Source organism: Crocodylus porosus, unplaced genomic scaffold (genome assembly GCF_001723895.1).
Source record: "Crocodylus porosus isolate Cpor-Errol unplaced genomic scaffold, CroPor_comp1, whole genome shotgun sequence".
In the NCBI taxonomy this organism is placed as follows: domain Eukaryota; kingdom Metazoa; phylum Chordata; order Crocodylia; family Crocodylidae; genus Crocodylus; species Crocodylus porosus.
The window spans coordinates 67401097-67419299 of NW_017728949.1; the positions used below are offsets into that span (position 1 = coordinate 67401097).

The 18203-nt window shown below is 40.4% G+C and overlaps 1 protein-coding gene across 1 annotated transcript in view; it reads left to right on the forward strand.

The window, feature by feature from the left end:
• Window positions 1-18203, forward strand: part of MGAT5 (mannosyl (alpha-1,6-)-glycoprotein beta-1,6-N-acetyl-glucosaminyltransferase) — a 149988-nt gene that overhangs the window by 44842 nt on the left and 86943 nt on the right. The window contains exons 5-9 of the mRNA XM_019554075.1: window positions 2770-2841; window positions 4295-4456; window positions 5981-6150; window positions 7093-7227; window positions 17577-17710. Coding sequence (XP_019409620.1) covers window positions 2770-2841; window positions 4295-4456; window positions 5981-6150; window positions 7093-7227; window positions 17577-17710 — 673 coding nt within the window. The remainder of the gene's footprint in view (window positions 1-2769; window positions 2842-4294; window positions 4457-5980; window positions 6151-7092; window positions 7228-17576; window positions 17711-18203) is intronic.

The following is an 18203-nucleotide window of genomic DNA, read 5'->3' on the forward strand; positions in this document are numbered from 1 at the left end:
CTCCCAACTTCTAAAACCAATTTTCTGCTGAAAGGGTTTTGGTCTTGGGTCAGTCGCAGGATTTATTAATGTCTTTCTAGAGCAGGGGTAGACAACATTTTTGGCCGGAGCACCAAAAAACACCACAATGCCTAACTTGGAAGGTGCCGGAGTACCAGCATGCCAGAAAAACAAAATGAGGGCAGGGGGTACATGGCAGGATGCTCTGCTTGTGCCCCTTGCCACCTGCAAGCTCTGCTGGAAGCAGCCTGGGCTCCATCACTGGCAGCAGCTACCCAGAGCCGGGGCTGGCTGTGGCGTGCCGAGCAAAATGGCTTCACGTGCCATGCTCGGCACGTGTGCTGGGGGTTGCTGACCCCAGTTTTAGAGTTTCTTAGCTCCACTGTCATTCTGGCCAGCAACACCTGTGATCTTCTTGTCACACACTCTGTTCTCTTTCACCTTTGCAGGTCCTGGTTGGTACTAAATCCTGCTGATTCTTTAATTATCCTTTAAAGTTAATTTCTTTTCCTCCATACCTACTCCTGACACCTTGACGAGTGTTTCAGTCATTTTTGCTATCACAACGTTCTCCCTCCTGGCCTTATGCACACTTGTAACGTTCTTCCCTGCCAGCCTGCCCAGTATGGTGTTGATAAAAATAGTTTTCCTTGTTGGCTAGAAGAATGTCAGCTTGTCCCACCCTTCCTTGAATTGGTGTACCTGCACCTCTCTTTCTGGGTCAGGGTCACTCTCTTTCTTCTCACTCTCAAGCTAGAATGGTCCATGCTTGTCTGTACCCCATTTCTTTAACTTGTTCTTTTGACCCTAAAAAATCAGTTTACCCAGATGAACTGTCCCTTCCTCCCATAAACTGTTGTGTGTTTCATGCTTTGCACATTCCCCCCACACCAGCTGTAAAAATAAATGAGAGGCCTTACTGAAAAAATGCAGCTTGCTTTAGAATATCATCACATAAATATGAATCTGTGAGGTATCCTGTAATAAACCACAATTCTGAAACTGGACTTAAAAGTCCAGTGATGTCTACCAGGAACTTGTATACAGACAGTAGCTTGGGTCCAGTTCTACTGACTTCACTTTTACAGGTAGTCTTGCAGAAGTAATTCTGAGTACAAGTGAGATTTTTTTTTTTTTTTTAGCCGCTAATAGCTAGGAGCCTAATTCTAACTGGCTTTCATTGTAGATGGGTAAATGTCCTTTGTGGTTCTCAAAAATCTTTACCTGCTAGCTCAAATAAGATCTCTTGTAATGCGATGTAAGTGTATGCATGGGAGACCAAAAGGCAGCATCATACAGTAGTCCTGAGAATCTCTCAACCTTTATGCAAGTCTGTTTTAGTGACAAAACACCGGTGTGGTCCCAGAGGTCAAGTCATTTTTCCTGCTTATTTGAACAAAAATAAAAGAGCTCTTTGGCAAAGGCAGGTTGGTTTGCATGTGACTTTGAAACAGTGGAGGGTTTTGCTCTTTAGCTGGTGTTCTCACAGCCTGTGTTTGATTGAAAATATTAAGAATTATTCTGTTTTGTATCTTGAGCAAGTGAAGAATCAAGCACTTTAAACATAGGGTTTACTACATCATCGCTTTCCAGCTCTTTATTAAAAACATGGAATAGAATAGATGGGTGCAGACATTCATCTACATCCTCTGATTATAAACGGTCTGGAGAACCCAACTAGCTGAGGTGTTTTTGTTGTTTAATGAAGCTGGTGTCTGCTCTTTCGCTTTGAGGTGATGGCTTTTTTTTCCTTTGAATATTACTGAGACTGCTCATCACCTACATCTTGGGTTGATTGCTTTCAAAATATGAGTCAGCTAAGTATTGCTTTTTGGTATATCTATGAACACAGAGATGTGATGGCAGCTCTTAGAAGGATGGTATCTCAGTTTGGCCAGTGTACTTTTGCTCTCTCGCTTTTATCTCAAAAATACATACGCAAGTGTTTCTTGAGCCCGCTTCCCAGTTCCCTCCCTCTCCAGTGAGTCAGTCCTTTAAAAGACACTACTAGGGGGCAGCATTTCTAAATGGAAGAACAAGAAATCACAGGGACGTATACATTATACTGTACTAGTCGACCTTGCCAACAGTAGAAATTCAGTGGATGTGCACAAAAATATCATGCTAGCAGCTACTGTCCTGGTTTCTCCCAGGGTTATAGTCAGTCGTTTCCTTTATCTTGACCTGTATATTTTGGTCTACTGGTTTGCGAAGTCTACAGTTGCTCATGAATTCCCCCCCCACCCCACCCCACCCCACTACTCCCTAACAATCTTAGGTCGCAGCATAATTTTTTCTTGATTGCTTAAAAAAACCCTCAAATCAGCAGAGTGGTTCTGCCATTTTTTAACAAGTCACCCCTTTTATGTGTGTGTTATTCATATCCTGGGGAATATGTTCAGAACTTTTTACTTACTTTCAGTCAAGAAAAAAATGGTCCAACGATTGAAACACATTTAGGAACTGTATGTAGAATATAAGTAAAGATTTGAAGAGCCAGACTAAGCTTTTTTTCCTAGGATTCATCATCATCGTATCTAAGCATTGATATTGCTTCCATTTGTTATGCTAAATTAGATTTATGCTGCAAAGAACGCTTCTTTTTCCAGAAGGAGTATTGCAATAAGTGCATTTGCTTTCCATTCATGACATCTCAATCAGTTATGGTCCAATTCAAGGCATAACATGAAAGATACAGAAAAATTTGACACAGACTCCCTGGTTAAAAGCAGAATGAAAGAACTTATTTTCTGCCGGTTGTTTTTGCAGGTTGAAAACTGGTGTCCTCGTTTACCTTGGAGAGCAAAAAATCCTAATGAAGAAACTGACCAAAATTCAATGGTGAGTGGTGGTGTTGGGCATTCCTTAAAATCTGGTTTAATTAAATCGATGATGCCAGACATTCACAATTCACAAAGGGGTGGGGGAATAGGGTAGGATGCCTTAAACGGACCTTAACTCCAAGTATTGGCCACTTACAATGCAGTGTAGCCTCAGTCCCCCTTACCACGCATAATGCTATCACCACTTCTTGCCAGTGCTTGGCCAGAGCCCTTCACCACCACCATGCTGTAGAAACCCCCTGGTTCTATGGGCTGGAGAAAATGGTTCCACAGGACATGGCTTCTTTACCCCTGGACCTAGCATTGTTGTCCATTTAGAGAGCCTAGTTCTACATAAATACCAACAAGAATATTAACCCTACAGTCCATGTAAAAACACTATTTCACACAGTTGTCCTCCATTATATTGCATTAAATTACAGTCTTGGGCCCCAGATATGCAGATGTATGTACTGAATAGAACTGATAAAAACATTAGGGTGATAGCAGTGCTTAAAGTATAGTACATGCGCTAATATTGGCTGGATGGGAGCTTTAATGAGGAAAAAAGTTACAAAAGTATTGATTATTCACTGATTCCACATAATCATACAAGAAACTGACCATTTTTTTTTCAAAAATTTTATCTGTGCACTATATAAACTTTTAATAATCAGAAGCTCTAGACTCAATCAAAACTAGACTCAACAAATGGTTCATATGCCTGATTACCTGGTATAATTTAGTTTGATGTCAACAATTTTGATCATTTCTAAAAAAAAAAAAAAAAAATGTTCTGCATATACCAGAGTTTATAAACATTATAAACTAATTATAATGCACTTAGGTATGTTAAAGTAATTGCTGAGCTATATATGAATGCTGCTAACTCAGTTTGGTTGTAGGCTGCCTCATTCTGTAGAGCTAATTGTTCTTAGATTAATTTCATTTTAAGTGATAGACTCTGTTTCCTTTTAAGCTTAGAATCAATTAAGGCATCTTAAGGTTGTTATGGTAAACTTTCTCACTTTGGTGATTCATGACAAATATATAGTGCCTCTGGGCTACTTCCATTATGTTTATATTACATTTTAGTCATTGTTTATTTGAAGTAGAGACACTTTACCTCATTTTGCAATCAGATAATCAAAAACAAAACAGTTGTACTGTAGAAATAACAGTTCTTTTCTGAGGGCTATGTACATTTATCTCTGGGATTTCAGGGATAAAAGTGACTAATAAAAGTAATTGGCTCCTCTGTGATGATGATAATTTCCAGCCAAAGGTTTTTATGCACATTATAAACATTAATACAACTTCCACTCCCCTGTAAGGTAGGTGATATATTTTTTCCCTATTTAATAAATGGAGAGTATTAAGCACAGAGAGTTTAACTGTGATAGATTTTTGTCACTGCAGAAATTTATGCTGAATTAATTTCTGATTTTATCTTATTTAATATTGAACTGAAGGCTGAAATTCGTACCAATTTTGATCGACTCTACAAAATGATGTCAAGGCATGAAGAATTCCGATGGATGACGCTACGCATCAGGCGAATGGCTAATGCTTGGATTGAAGCAATTAAGTCACTTGCAGAAAAGCAAAACCTGGAAAAAAGAAAACGTAAAAAGGTGACATGTTATTAGCTTCTCTTGGCACTTGAAATATTACAGTCTTCTTTTTAAGTGTCCTCTTCGTATAAACTCTCTTCCAAAATATCCCTACTACTTGGAATGATTCTCGCAGGTCTGTTATACTTTCAGCGTTAGACTTAGAGCAACTCTTTTCACGCTTTCTTGGTAACAGAGAAAACATAGAGGTTACTAGAAGTGGAAACCTGGCTTTGAATTGACCTGCAAAAGCATGGAGCTGAGGTGCTTTACCTTAATGGTGGGTGTTTTCACACTTTTTTTGATAGGTGCCAATGTTTTCCAGAAAGTTTTCCTGTTTTAGCATGTGTGAAAACATAAACCTGGGTAAATGTTGTAGTCTTTATCCTGTTCTATCAAATCAGGTCAGATTCTAGTGGGAATCTCACTCCAATTTTTGCAAGTTTCTGTTTTGGGATTGTTAATATTCAGGGTTAGAATGAGCTGTTTTAAGTCAAAGAGGAATATAGCCCTGAGTCAGAGATGCAGGAACTCCCCCCGCCCCCTGCCCCCCAATCTTGTAGCTCTTTTCTGCTTGTCACATCATTCAAGTCTGTAGGAGCAGACCATGCATGCATGCTCGCATGCAACAAAAAAAGCCCCAGAATAGCTGGTTTAGCAGCCTAGTTGTATGAGCACTAAGTATTAGTATCCTAAGTTTAGTGCCTTTCACCAAAGGCAATATGGATCTGGAAACCTGCAAAGTAAAACTCTGCTCCAGGGGAGGTGGGTAGAAGGCTTCTTGTTACTCCCATACAACCATAAGTGATTGGTCTTTGTAGCAGTTAAGTAGCCCCAGGGAAAACTGCTCTATTATCTTTGGCCAGAGAGTTGAGTTAACGGAAGCTTCCAATGAGAGAGCTTCTTCCCAGAAAAAGAAGAAATACTGTAAATGGCCATGGTGTTTTTGTAGCTCTATGTATTTTTTATCTTTTACAGGAATTGATTTTTACATATCAATATGATGAAATCGTCAGCTTCACTGAATGTGATACGAGCTGGTAGCCTACATTTTGGATTACCCTCAGCTTCATACAAATTCTTGAGGGCCTCAAACATTAATTGGGCAAAAGCAAGCACTGCATAAAAAGAATCACATTTTTTTTCCTCTATATAAATGCCTGTTTCCCCCCTTCCAAATGCATTCTTTCATTGCGTCATCTTGTTCTTAGATTGTATTTGAGAATGTAACAGATTAATTCATCCTGATTGAACAATGAGAACCCTGGCTCTATTTAATATGGGATATTTTTATGACGAATATCTTGAAATGTTATCCTTCATATTTTCAAAAAGTACTCCAGTGGCAGGCAGTAATAGTTGAAAATAAGACAGTGGCACTATAATATTGTTGAAAATCGAATTAGTTATTAGGTCTCTAGTTAAACTGGCTGAAAAATATCTCTGAGTTAGAATCTGAAGAGAGAAAGAGGGAACCAGCATAAATTGTGGTGGATGCATGTTGATAAACTTTTATTTATGATTCTGTCCTTTTTTTCTTTCTAGATCCTGGTTCATTTAGGACTTTTGACAAAAGAATCTGGATTCAAGATTGCAGAGAATGCATTTAGTGGTGGCCCACTTGGTGAATTAGTCCAGTGGAGTGATTTAATTACATCTCTCTACTTACTGGGCCATGACATTAGGATTTCAGCTTCACTGGCAGAGCTCAAGGAGTAAGGAGATTACTTTCAATTTTGAAACTAGAATACAAAAAAGAAATTGTAAACTCTTGAAGCCTCTATTAGCACAGTATATAATTTCTGGAAGAGGAAAATGAAAGTGATAACGCACTAAACGGTCGATAAGAAGATTATTTTCATGAGCTAAATGTATACGCTGTGAAAAGGATAATGTATTTTCATTGTAGCTTCAGGCTCCTGAGACTTCATAACGGAATGCTGCGAGAATTCAAACTAAGCAGCTTATTTTTTATTAGTACAGGTGCTTTAAACATCTGCAGCAAGATGCATTAACTCTATGCCCTCTACTCCAATGTATGTTATTTCCTACTCAGCATCCAGCTTTTTACGTTCTTTAAATAAATTAATTTTGAGGAAGTTAATTTCTCTGAAAATGTTCATATTTGGCCAAATTTGCATCTTAGTCTCCTTGGTCTTATTTTTAGATTTTACACTACTTCTTTTATGTTCTTTGTAATGCACCTGTTGAAACTTTAACACTTAAAATTTTTTAACCTTTTGCTTTTACATGTACAATAAAATTGTGTTCTGCTGAGTTCTTATAAGTAAAAATGTTGATAACATATTAGAAGGGATAGCCCAAACTGTTTAAAAATATTTTAATGTGCAAATTACTATTCTGTCTATATTGTATCTCCATTTAGACTAGATAAATTGTTCAATGAAAAGATTCCAGTATAAAAGTCTTTGTTTTCCTATACATAATCCATTCTGTAGTAAATTTAGGGTGTCTTACTGGTTTTTAGCACTAAGGCTCAATATTCCTTATATGCAGTTACCACTTCTTTCAAGTTAGATAAAGCAGTGACCAAAATTATTTTTTGAATGAGGATGGATTATCAATGCACATATTATTTCCATCAAATTTCCTGAATTCATGCAAAGTATTTTTTCTTCTCTCTCCTTTTTACATAGGATTATGAAGAAGGTTGTAGGCAATAGATCTGGCTGCCCTACTCAGGGAGACAAAGTGGTAGAACTCATTTACATTGATATCGTGGGACTCACTCAATTTAAGAAAACCCTTGGTCCGTCATGGGTACATTACCAGTAAGTGTTTATTCTTACCTGGCCATTTGCATAAGCACTTTTACTAAGTACTTGGGTAGCATTTCCCAGTAGTAGATGTACAAAATGCACACTTGAATGCTTTCTATGCTGAATCGTATTTATCTCAGAACTAAGCTCTTAAAAATAATTTTACATGCTCAGTGGTCTTTCATTGTTGTTAAGAGAGCAACATAACAGAGATTTCCTTCACTTTCCTCTCTCAAACCATCTCTCTCTCCCTCCCTTAAAAGTTTCCAAGATAGCATATAGGAAATGCAAGGCACCGTTTCCAGAGCAACATTTTATACTACTGAAATTGAATATCCCACTTCAGTCTACTGCTGTCACTGTCTCTCTGGCTGTTTCTCTTCCTCCCTTCCTCTCCTTCTGTTTACTTCCATAAGTTATTTGTTCCCTACCATAAACTTAAATTTAAAAAGTACACAGGTGCAAATTGGATTTAGGTTTTCAGTCAAGATGCAGGTCAGCTTTTTTTAATGTTAAAAAAAACATTGAGTCCACCTGAAAAATGTTGGACTGATAGCACTGGAAATTGAAGACCTCTCTTTATCCTCATAAATAGTATTTTGCATGAACTGTAAAAATGCTACCTTTTCCACACTCTGCCACCAGATTATCTCAACCGCAAGCTGGAAAGATCCATCTTTTGGAATGAGTGGTGACTTCACTTTTCATATCACTTTTTGTGGCCCATTAAGTCTGATAAGGTTTTCAGTTGTGCTGACTTTTAAAACATTTGTCTGTTAGGAATGGAGCTGAGGTCACAAAATAGTGTTTTGCATAACCTTTCCATTGTAGGCATTTTACAGGCCTGCCCTCTTTCAAGCAACAATTTTAAACCTACAGGTATATTGCCATCATTGCAAAATGTTTCTAGTATAAAAAGAAATCTAAGCTTTTGACTTGAAGGTGATTTATACTCTTGACTGTTTCTAAAGTATGCCTAATCAGGTTTCAGATGCTCTATGACCCATATGATCGCAGTAAATCCTCTTTTAATCATGTAACCAGAAAACGTAAGTTTAGCCTTTGTCCTGTCCTGAGGTTTTCTCTCAGAAGTTCTATCTTTTCCAGCGTAGTTTAAGACTCTCAAGATCAGGCTTTCAGATTAAATAATTTTCTCCTAGACATCTTAGAGAAAAAGAATAGTTTGTTTTTAGCAGCATACTAATACATCTAATCTGCTTTCCACTGAATTTTTTTGGTTGTCTTTCAGTTAGATACACTTCTGTCATTGTGCAAATGTTGCCATTAGGACCTAATCTCATGGACAGAAGAACTTATTTATAAAATGAAATTCCCACTGCACTCCACCTCCCTTTCTTTCTTTCAATTTCCTATCTGGCATGTTTTCTAATGACAAGATGGAAATGTAGCATGGCACCAGCATTATTTGATTAGTTTTTCCATTTTTCCTGCTCATTTCATGAATCATTACATTTTAATGTCAATCTATTTTTCACTTTTTCCTAATTTCTGGTAGTGGCTGATATTTTCCTAGTTTGTAAATTGTAGAATTAAATTTGACTCTAAACAAATTAGTGTAAAGTGCAATTTTTGTGCTTTGCTTTAGAAAAGAAGGTTGGGCTAGCACTGTCGTTTTCCCAGTATATAAGCACAGGGTAACATAAGCAATATGGCAACTTCTTTCTTAGTGATAGCATTTATTACTTGAAATGAATTATTCCAATATAAAAGCAGAGTTTCCATGTTTTTAAGTGTATTCCTGGAAAATGAACACTATCATAATTGGAGCTGGTGTTATTGTCATTGTTTCTTTACTAATTGTTTTCTTCACTTAGTAATATTTAGACTCTTCAACATGAGGAGGTTTTTTTCGATAGAAAGAAGTGAAGAAAGCTTCTGAACTCACATGCATTTGCTTTATACCAGTTACAGTCTCTAAGATGTATAAGCTAGCTAATTTAGTAGTTTGTACAGACTAACCTGGGGATAATATTAAATTCAAACTTGGTGTTTATTTCAGATTGGAACAGAATGTTAGAATAAAACTTTGCTTTCGAAACACCTTTTCAGTATTAACTGCCATGTCATCTTTGTGAGACAACAAGAGCTCAAATGAGGTTACTGATGATTACAAATTAAGTGCCTGGAGTTATATAAAAAAAAAAAAGAGAGAGAGAGAGAAAAAATCTACTGTGAATATTTTTGGAATAAACTCAATCCTGGTTTGTGTTTATGATGACCGTAGCACTAGAAACAGTGGTAATAAATGCTCTACCTCTGATATTCCCTTTGGTGTAGATGTGAATGCACCAGAACTGATTTTGATTTTTAAGTATGGCATATTTTAAAAGTTGAACTGCCTGGGCTATCAAGTCAGGAGTTAAAAATATATACATCTTTGTGCAAACCTGTAAAGACCCCCAAGTCATATTGGGGTTTGATAAGACTCTGATAATATACTTCAAAAATATAGTTTGAATGGGTACAGCTGCTTTGCCTTTATAAAGATGCACTTCTTCCCTTCACTAGGTTAGCATCCAGCACATTTTACCTTTTCCCACATCTTTCCAATGATTCATTCTGTGTCAACCATCTAAGGCAAGATATAAACATGACTGGTATTATGCAAGACTAGTATTGTGCAAACCTAGCAGCCTTCTTGCTTCTCTTATCTTGTATATAACGAAGCCCTTAAATACCCTTTTAGGATTATTTTTTCTTAGTTATATTTTAACACTAGAAATGCAGGGGCTTTTACTACTAGAATAATCTTTGTTTGCTGACAACAAATATTAGCAAAAGTGCTGATGATAGAAGATGTTGCCAATACAAACACAGTGAAATGATAAGCACTAGCTACACAAAATGTAACTTCAAGTAGGAGAATTTGAATAAATATATAAAAAATATTATTTTTATGATGAAAACTCACTACAGCCATTTGTGTTGTATTTGTACAGTATTTGTGAGGATTGATCAAACATTTTTTTTTCAAGAGAATAACTGTCCAGTCATCATGCTCTCTCCTCATGCCAGAAAATTCATGCATCATTTCTTATGTTTTGTGGGACAGATAATGTTTGTATTCACAATTTAGTTTTTAAATCAGGCAAGTTTATAGTAGCCTGTATATTGATAGAAGAGGTGCATCTGCCACACTTGAGTATCAGGAAGTTTAATACTAGCATAGTAAGAAGCAGGGGACACAGTTTTTGGTCTTTATTTTAATATCTGTCTGGATATCGTGAATCCTGAAAAGATGGTTTCAAAAATAGTAAATGTATATAAAAAAATCCTTTGTTCATTTTTAGAAGTCTGCTTTTTTTGGAAAAGGAGAGATTCCACTGTCTCATTTTAAATAAAATCCATTAAGACTTGGTAGAACATAGCATAACCTTATCAGTCTTAGAGCAATTCAGAGGTGCTCTCTAATTGTTTGAATATCTGATAGCTAGAGCTGAGTGCATTTTTTCATCAAGTACTAAATTCCCTGATAAGCAGAGTTTCAGGAGGACTGAAGCTGTCAACAAGTTCAAATGGAATTAGAAAATAATTCTGGCTGAAAAAAAAAAAAGAGGAAGTGTTGGGGGGAGGGACATTTCAAAGATACTAGAACATTTGTTTAAATGTTAAAAAAATCATTTTGAAAAAATTTGGAAAACACTAAATCATCTCATTTCTAAGTGAGGTTTTCATTAAAACATTTTAAAACATTAACCCAAATTGGAAAAAAAACAAGTATAAAAGCTGGTTAAGCAACTTAAAAAAGGTAATAGAATATTTAACTTTGGGTTAAATTTAAATGTTTATTTCATTTTGGGCCAACACAAAATAAGTTGACTCAAATTCCCTGGATTCCCTGCTGAGATTTGTTATTGCTGCACACATCTCCAGTTTTCTCTACCCGCTTGCTTGCTCTCTCACTCTTTCTCTCTCCCTCCCATTTCTCAGTCCCACATCCTGTATTGGAGTAAACGTGGATCTATATTTCTTTGCTCCCTGGGTAGTTTTCTCCCTGGTTGGATGCTGTTGCAGCCTCCATTATGCTTGCCCCTTTCTCATTCTGCTGCTTCAGAGACTCTTTCAGAGAATCTTTACAGTTGCAAATCCAGCTCTGTGTATCACCTTGAACAATTGGCACACTGTAAGTCTAATGGCAGGGGCCGGCAAAATATGACCCAAAGGCCGGATCCGGCTCACCAGGCCATTCTATCTGGCCTGTAGGGCCCTTAAAAAAAAAAAAAAATTTAGTAAACTAATATTAATTTGCTCCTGGCTGGCTGTCAGAGTAGGACCCAGGGGGAGCCCTCAGCAGGACTGGGCAGCTGAGTCCTGCCCCACCCCTGCCATTTCACTCCCTTCCTGCCCCCACCCTGCTCCAGCACTGCGTGTTTACTGGCTGCATTGCCGGACTGGGAGCATGGGGCTGCGCCGGTACATGTGTTTTTAGGAAAGGGTAGAGTGTGTGTTCATCGGGCAAGTCCACACACATACCACACCATACACACCCTCACCCCTCCCCTTGCACTACCATACACATAGGCCCCCACACCCCACGTATCCACACCCACCCAAATGGTTCCTCACCCCATGTACCCACACACCCACAACCCTCCACAAACCTATACGCATCCCCACAATATACAAAACTAAGACTTCATTTTAAGCTATTGTGCAATCACCTCTATGTACCCTGAACAAACGCATATAAATCAAGACAAACATATTTTTTTAAATAAAATTAATGAATGCTGTAGATATTGGCTTTTTAGAATATAATTTGGTATTTTTTCTGGTTCCAAGATAGCAAGACCCTTTGCTGAAAGGAGTACTTCCAGGGGCAAGGGGAGGGACTTCTGGTGGCAGAGGTCAGGGATTAGGACTTCTGATCACAAGATGGAAACCAAGGGGTGGGGCACCTGTCAAGGGGCTACCCATGCGACCCTTGACAGCTAGCCAAAACTCAGTAAGCAGCCCTCTGCCCAAAATAATTGCCTGCCCCCACCTAATACCCTGGGAATGTACTTAAAATGCAAAAGGCAGGTACACAAGTTACACTTCTGATGTGGTAAGCATGCTCTATATCCGTAACAGACAGCTAGTCAGGGTACATAGGGCACTATAAAGATGGCAGATTCCACTCTTAAATAACCCTGGAGGGATTCATAGATTTTAAGGGGCTGGAAGGCAACTCGGAAAATCATTAGGTCCAGCCCCCTGCACCGGCCAGGAAAGGCACCTGGGGTCAGGTGACCCCAGCAAGGTGACCAGTCAGGCTCCTCTTGGAAGATTTCCAGGGTAGGTGATTGCACCCCCTCTGGAGGGAGCTTATTTTACAGTGTGGACACGCTAACTGTGAAGAAGTTTTTCCTAATGTTGAGCTTGAAATGGTCTTCCAGGAGTTTGTGGCCGTTGCTCCTGGTTTTCCCCAAGGGTGCCCTGGTGAATAGTTGTTCACCGAGCCCTTGATGTACTCCCCTGATGTAGTGGTAAACTGCTACCAAGTCCCTTCTCTTTTTCAGGCTGAAGAGTCCCAGGTCCTTCAGCCTTTCCTTGTATGGTTTGCCATGCAAGTCTCTGATCATACGGGTGGCTCTTCTGTGGACTCTCTCAAGCTTTAACATCCTTGTTAAAGTGTGGTGCCCAGAACTGGACACACTGGCAGCCACTGGTGGCTGCCAGTGTAGGCACAGGCCCCTACAGAGATTCCAGTGCTGAGTACAGCAGGCGAATCACTTCCTTGGTTTTGCTGGAGATTCATTGATTGATGCATGCCAAAGTATTATTTGCCCTGCTGGTTTCAGCATCGCACTGCCGGCTCATATTCATACAGTGGTCAATTATTACCCCCAGGTCCCTTTCATTCATAGTGCTAGTCAGTTTGAACCTCTGCTTCTTTCAGCCTCTCCTCATAAGTCATGTCCCCCAGCTCCCTAACCATTTTTGTTGCCCTCCAATGGGCTCTCTCCACTTTGTCCACATCCTTTCTGTAGTGGGGAGCCCAAAACTGGACACAATACTCCCGATGTGGCCTCACCAGTGCCAAACAAAGGGAAAGAATCACTTCCCTCAGTCTGCTGGCAATGTTCCTATTAATGCAGCCCAGGGATATAGCATCAGACTTCAGCGCTGTAGGTTAGATCATTGTGATGAAAGGGTGGGGTGTGGTACAGACAGGCTCATGGTAGGTCACATTCTGCCAACACCCCATGGAGCATTATGGCACCTTGCCCCCCTCCCTCTTACCCCCATTGTGGACTGACAATCTAGCTTAGGCCAGAGTTTGTCTCCTCTGCCCAAGCACTGGGCTGGCCCTGCCCCCGGGCTTTCAGTGACCAGCGGTGGCATAGCCCAGCATAAGGAGTTTATGCACAGGGTCAAAGATCACTTGGGATCCAGCTGTGACACTCCTGAATGGCATCAGTGCCACCTCCTGCGGAGAGACCATTTCCCTCTTGGGCCAGGGTGGTAATGCAGTCTACTATATATCCCCTTCAGGGACTACACCAGCCCCAATACAGGGACTCTTCCTTCAGGCAACACGAGTCCCACAGTGGGGGCTCTGAATGGTGGCCATGAGAAACACTTCACACTGTGCATTGATTGGAAGATGCTGAGATGTGGGGGTGCCCTGGAACAGGAACTATAGTGTGTAGTTGCTGCTGACCCGTGGTCCATGGAGGCAGGAATTCTTCCCCACTTCAGGGAGCAGCATCAGGGGAGAAGTAGGGGACCAAGCTGCCCAAGACCCAATGCCAGGGCCAGCATTGACTCAACCCACCTTCCAGGGCCAGGTCACTACCCCTAGCCACTGGTGGCTGCCAGTGTAGACACAGGGCCCTACAGAGATTCCAGGGCAGGGGGTGGGAGCACTCAGAACAGGTGGGGGTGACCCACCAGGCCAGCCACTGTGGGCCTGGGTGCTGCTGCAGGGGAGTGGCAGCCTCCATATGGTTTGGCAGCCCCCTGGCCTTTGGTCCAAGTTCTGGAGTGGGCAACAGTCCACAGTTTTTCTTTATTATGCACATACAGAGTTTGGCAACTTTAACAATTAAACTGAGGGCAGCAGTTTTGCACATGGCATTCCCCCTGCTGCCCAAGGTTTCATGTTAGTTAAGCTGAGCCCTGTGGCTACCCACCCTCCTTCCCCTTTCAACAGCATAACTGCCCAGCGCAGCCAGGATCTTTCCCCACTGCCTCAACGTGAACTGAGAAGAGGGTTCCAAGTTCTGGAGTGGGTGGTGTTGCACAATTTTTGTTTAAGAAACATACTACAATGATGCCTGTGGTGCAGGGCCACAGTACCCCAGGGCTAGAGACCCATGTCCAGTGCCTGGGCAGCGGCACTTGAAAGCCCTCCGCCCCTACTCATTTGTGGAGGGCCCTCAGGCTACACAGGTGAGCAGCTAGTTAGCTAGAGCTTCACGAGTCCAAACAGTCTGCTGCTGTGCAGGGCAGGGACCACCAATATCAGCGGGAAGGGAATACAGGCATCTGGGACACGCACTTGTATGCATACACGCATAGAACCCAGGCATCTGTGGGACACATGCACGTGTGCACATGTACACCACTCAGGCATCCAGGATGTGCCCACATGTGCACACACACACATATACCCCCTAGGCATCTAGGGAACACATGCCTGCATACACACACACCCACGCATCCCTCAGGCATCTGGGGGGCACATGCATGTGCACACAAACGCACACAGAACCCAGGCATCCAGGATGGGGACATGCATGCGCACACACTTGGCGAGTGAAAGATATGCTGGGTGGGCATGTGCAGGACAGCCAGCTGATGGCTTGTGGCCATGAAGAGCTGCTGCCTGCTAATCAGGGGTGGTTCAGCTGTTCCAACACCACACGGGAGTCTTTGGGAGTCTGGGGAGCCCGTGTGCCATGCTGGGTGGCATGTGAGATCCCCGCTACCTGCTGGGCTTGGGTCTTACAGGCAGGCTCCATCCCACAAGGGCTAACGTGTGTTTTACTTCCTCCCAACCTGGCCGTGGGCACTTAGAGTAAAGCTTGAAAGAATGCTTCTGCCACAGACTTCTTGAACATCCATACTTAGCCAGAGAGTTTTAAAAACTATAAACTAAAAGGTGATGGTGTGTGCTTCTTACACAGATGGCTTAGAAAGCTCTAGCGAGTTCTTAAGTCTTCAGCTTTCTAGAGGCTGTGAACCTTTCACATCTGACCAAAATTTTGCCTTAAATAGGAATGCACTGTGTTAAGAAAGATCGCCCAGGAAACAAAAATCCTTTTTTCTCAATGACATGTTGCTGCAGAAGGTGTTTTGGTCCTGTTGAAGTGTTCTGTATGATGCAGAGATAATTGCCACTGTTGTAAAATGTTTTCAGTGAAAGTAGTTGACATGAAACACTAACTTACTACTACAGAAACTGAAGTGTCAGCTTTGTTGTTTTGTGCTTCATAATATGTTGTATTTTTTTTACTTTCATTTTGTTTGTTAGATCACCATAGGGATAAAAAAAGTAAATTATTGTGTCCTGTCCACTCAGATATGAAGGTAACATTTCATATTAAAGCTACAGTTTGTAATTGCCTTCATGAATTTTTGTGTAGACATTTGGGGGGAGTTGCCAACATTTAAATCTTGCAAAAAAAATCTGTATGTTTTTAGGTCTACATTAATTTATTCTCTGTAAAGTCTGAAAAATATGCGCTGCATGGTGGAATATATGGTAAGTGGGAAGGAGGAACACTTTTCAGTGGGGTGCACTCCCTTCTGGGTAGTATCTTACGCAGCTGTCAGATCCTCATATTTCTGGGATGCAAAGTGGATTTGAATGTAAATTGTAGATGTATTCATTATGCCTCTTTCTTAGCACACCGAAGCTCCTTACCTCAATTAACTTTCTACCTCCTACACAGTGGTACAATATAACACACTCTGTGCAGGTTCCCTGGCATCTCTCTCTGCTACATCCGAGGCTTTGGGCATTGGTCATGGTTTCATAGGCATAGTGTTTATCAAACTTTGTGTTTGAATTAGCCCACTGCTTAAAATAATTAACTAGCTAAGGGGTTTTCTGCACTCTTTTTCTTTGTTCTTGTACCAGGTTCTTATACGACTCATGCAAGATGCAGTGGCAAATGGATGGCGGGTGGCTTCCTTTTCTGCCAAAATGTCCAGCCCTGAATACAAGAAAACAGATGCATACTGTAGGCTTCATTAGAAACTCTTCCTCATTGGAGAGTTCTTTCTGATCAGGCAAAGACCTCTATAGTAGCATTCTCCACCGCAGTGCCCCTTGCCCTGCATTTACTGTTTTTAAAGGACTGATAAATGCCATTACACTTCTTACTCAAGTTAAATGATATCTACCTGAATGATATCAAAAAACTAAAAAGTTTTTCCAGTGTATGCATTCACAGCAGAGTTTTGAACGCAAACACAACCATGTTTTGCTATTACAGGTGTTGTCAGTCATTTCCATAATGTTGACCCATAACAAATAGATTATTTTACAATCCACCTTTATATCCATTCATGTCTAGAAAATACCTCTGAAACGACTGCAGCAAGTGTTTACATGGAAAGCCATTAGCAGGAAAAGAGCTTACTTTTAGCTTTTTATTACTACTGATAGTTGGAAACAAGGAGGAGAGTTAACCCTAAATGACCAGCCTACAGCCCAAGCACCACAGTTTAGTGGTGGCATTAGTTTACTCAAGTTGAGGTAAAAGTTGAGGTAAAAAAAACCTTGCTACCCTGCACCTTCCCTGCCCCATGTTGCTAAATGAAGGTTTAATTTGAGGGGAGTGAGTCTTAATGAGACGTGAAGAGAAGGGAGTTTTGTTGCGTAAAAGGATGAGAGTTGCTGTTCCAGTCCAAGAGAATGAAAACATGAAATTGCTCAGTTTCACCAACCAAGGTAGTACACTGACAAACGGCAACAGCGTGAATGTTGAAAATTAGTTGCACCTTTAAATTCTTCCCATTTATTGACCTAAGGTAGGGAACAGAAAGTGTAAATTCTTTTCTCCAGTTTTTACTTTGTGCTATATGCCCACCAATAACCATTCCCAGATGAATACACTAAATTACCAAAGTGCATCACCAATATTTACATATCCGTATAAAATACAAATATGGCTGTCAAAATGGTGACTGGTATGAATGTACGGTAATTAGTGACTTGTGAAGCTTACAGGCTTTCTTTCCAAAGCCTGTTTGGTTATGCACACATGCCTGTGGCTGGTGTCATTATTTCAACTGAAATCAGCAGTGCTTGCCCACTGTAGGCATGATTGATGTGTATTCCAGGTGAAGAAAAATGTTGCCAAGGAAGAAAGTAAAGAGTGATAATTACTCTTGTTTTCATGCAGGTGTATGCTACGAGTCTTGGATTCATTTGGGACTGAACCAGAGTTTAATCATGCTCATTATGCCCAGTCTAAAGGCCACAAGACACCATGGGGTAAATGGAACCTCAATCCACAGCAGTTTTATACAATGTTCCGTAAGTATCCTTGCTCTTACAAAAACACTGTGTAGAGCTAGAGTTAAGCATTTCCACTGAAAGAATCTTTCTGTCAGAAGCAAGCTTATGCTCCAGTAAAATGAGCAGAGGAAAGGGGTTCCAAATTCTGTATTGACTGTATAAAATTACAATATACCCAGTGCAAACACAAAAGAGCAGAATTAATGCAATATAAATAATGGTAAGGAGGATATTCTAAAGGTCACAGCTGAACACTGTGATTGAGCTGCTCACGACAAGCTTCTGGAGTTCACTTTTGTTCAGCTTCAACTTCTCAAACCCTTCTGTAGAGTGATTGGTTTTTTGAAGTGGTGGCAAATTCCATTTTGTAGACTAAATTACTCTTGTATTTGATTGAACTAAGCCAGAGGTCTTGGAGCTTTGCTGTTTTATTTCTGCCTTTTTTGCCAAGTCTTGTCTATAATTGTCAGTGTGATGCTTTCCCTATTTCTCTTTTTTAAGAATTCATCAA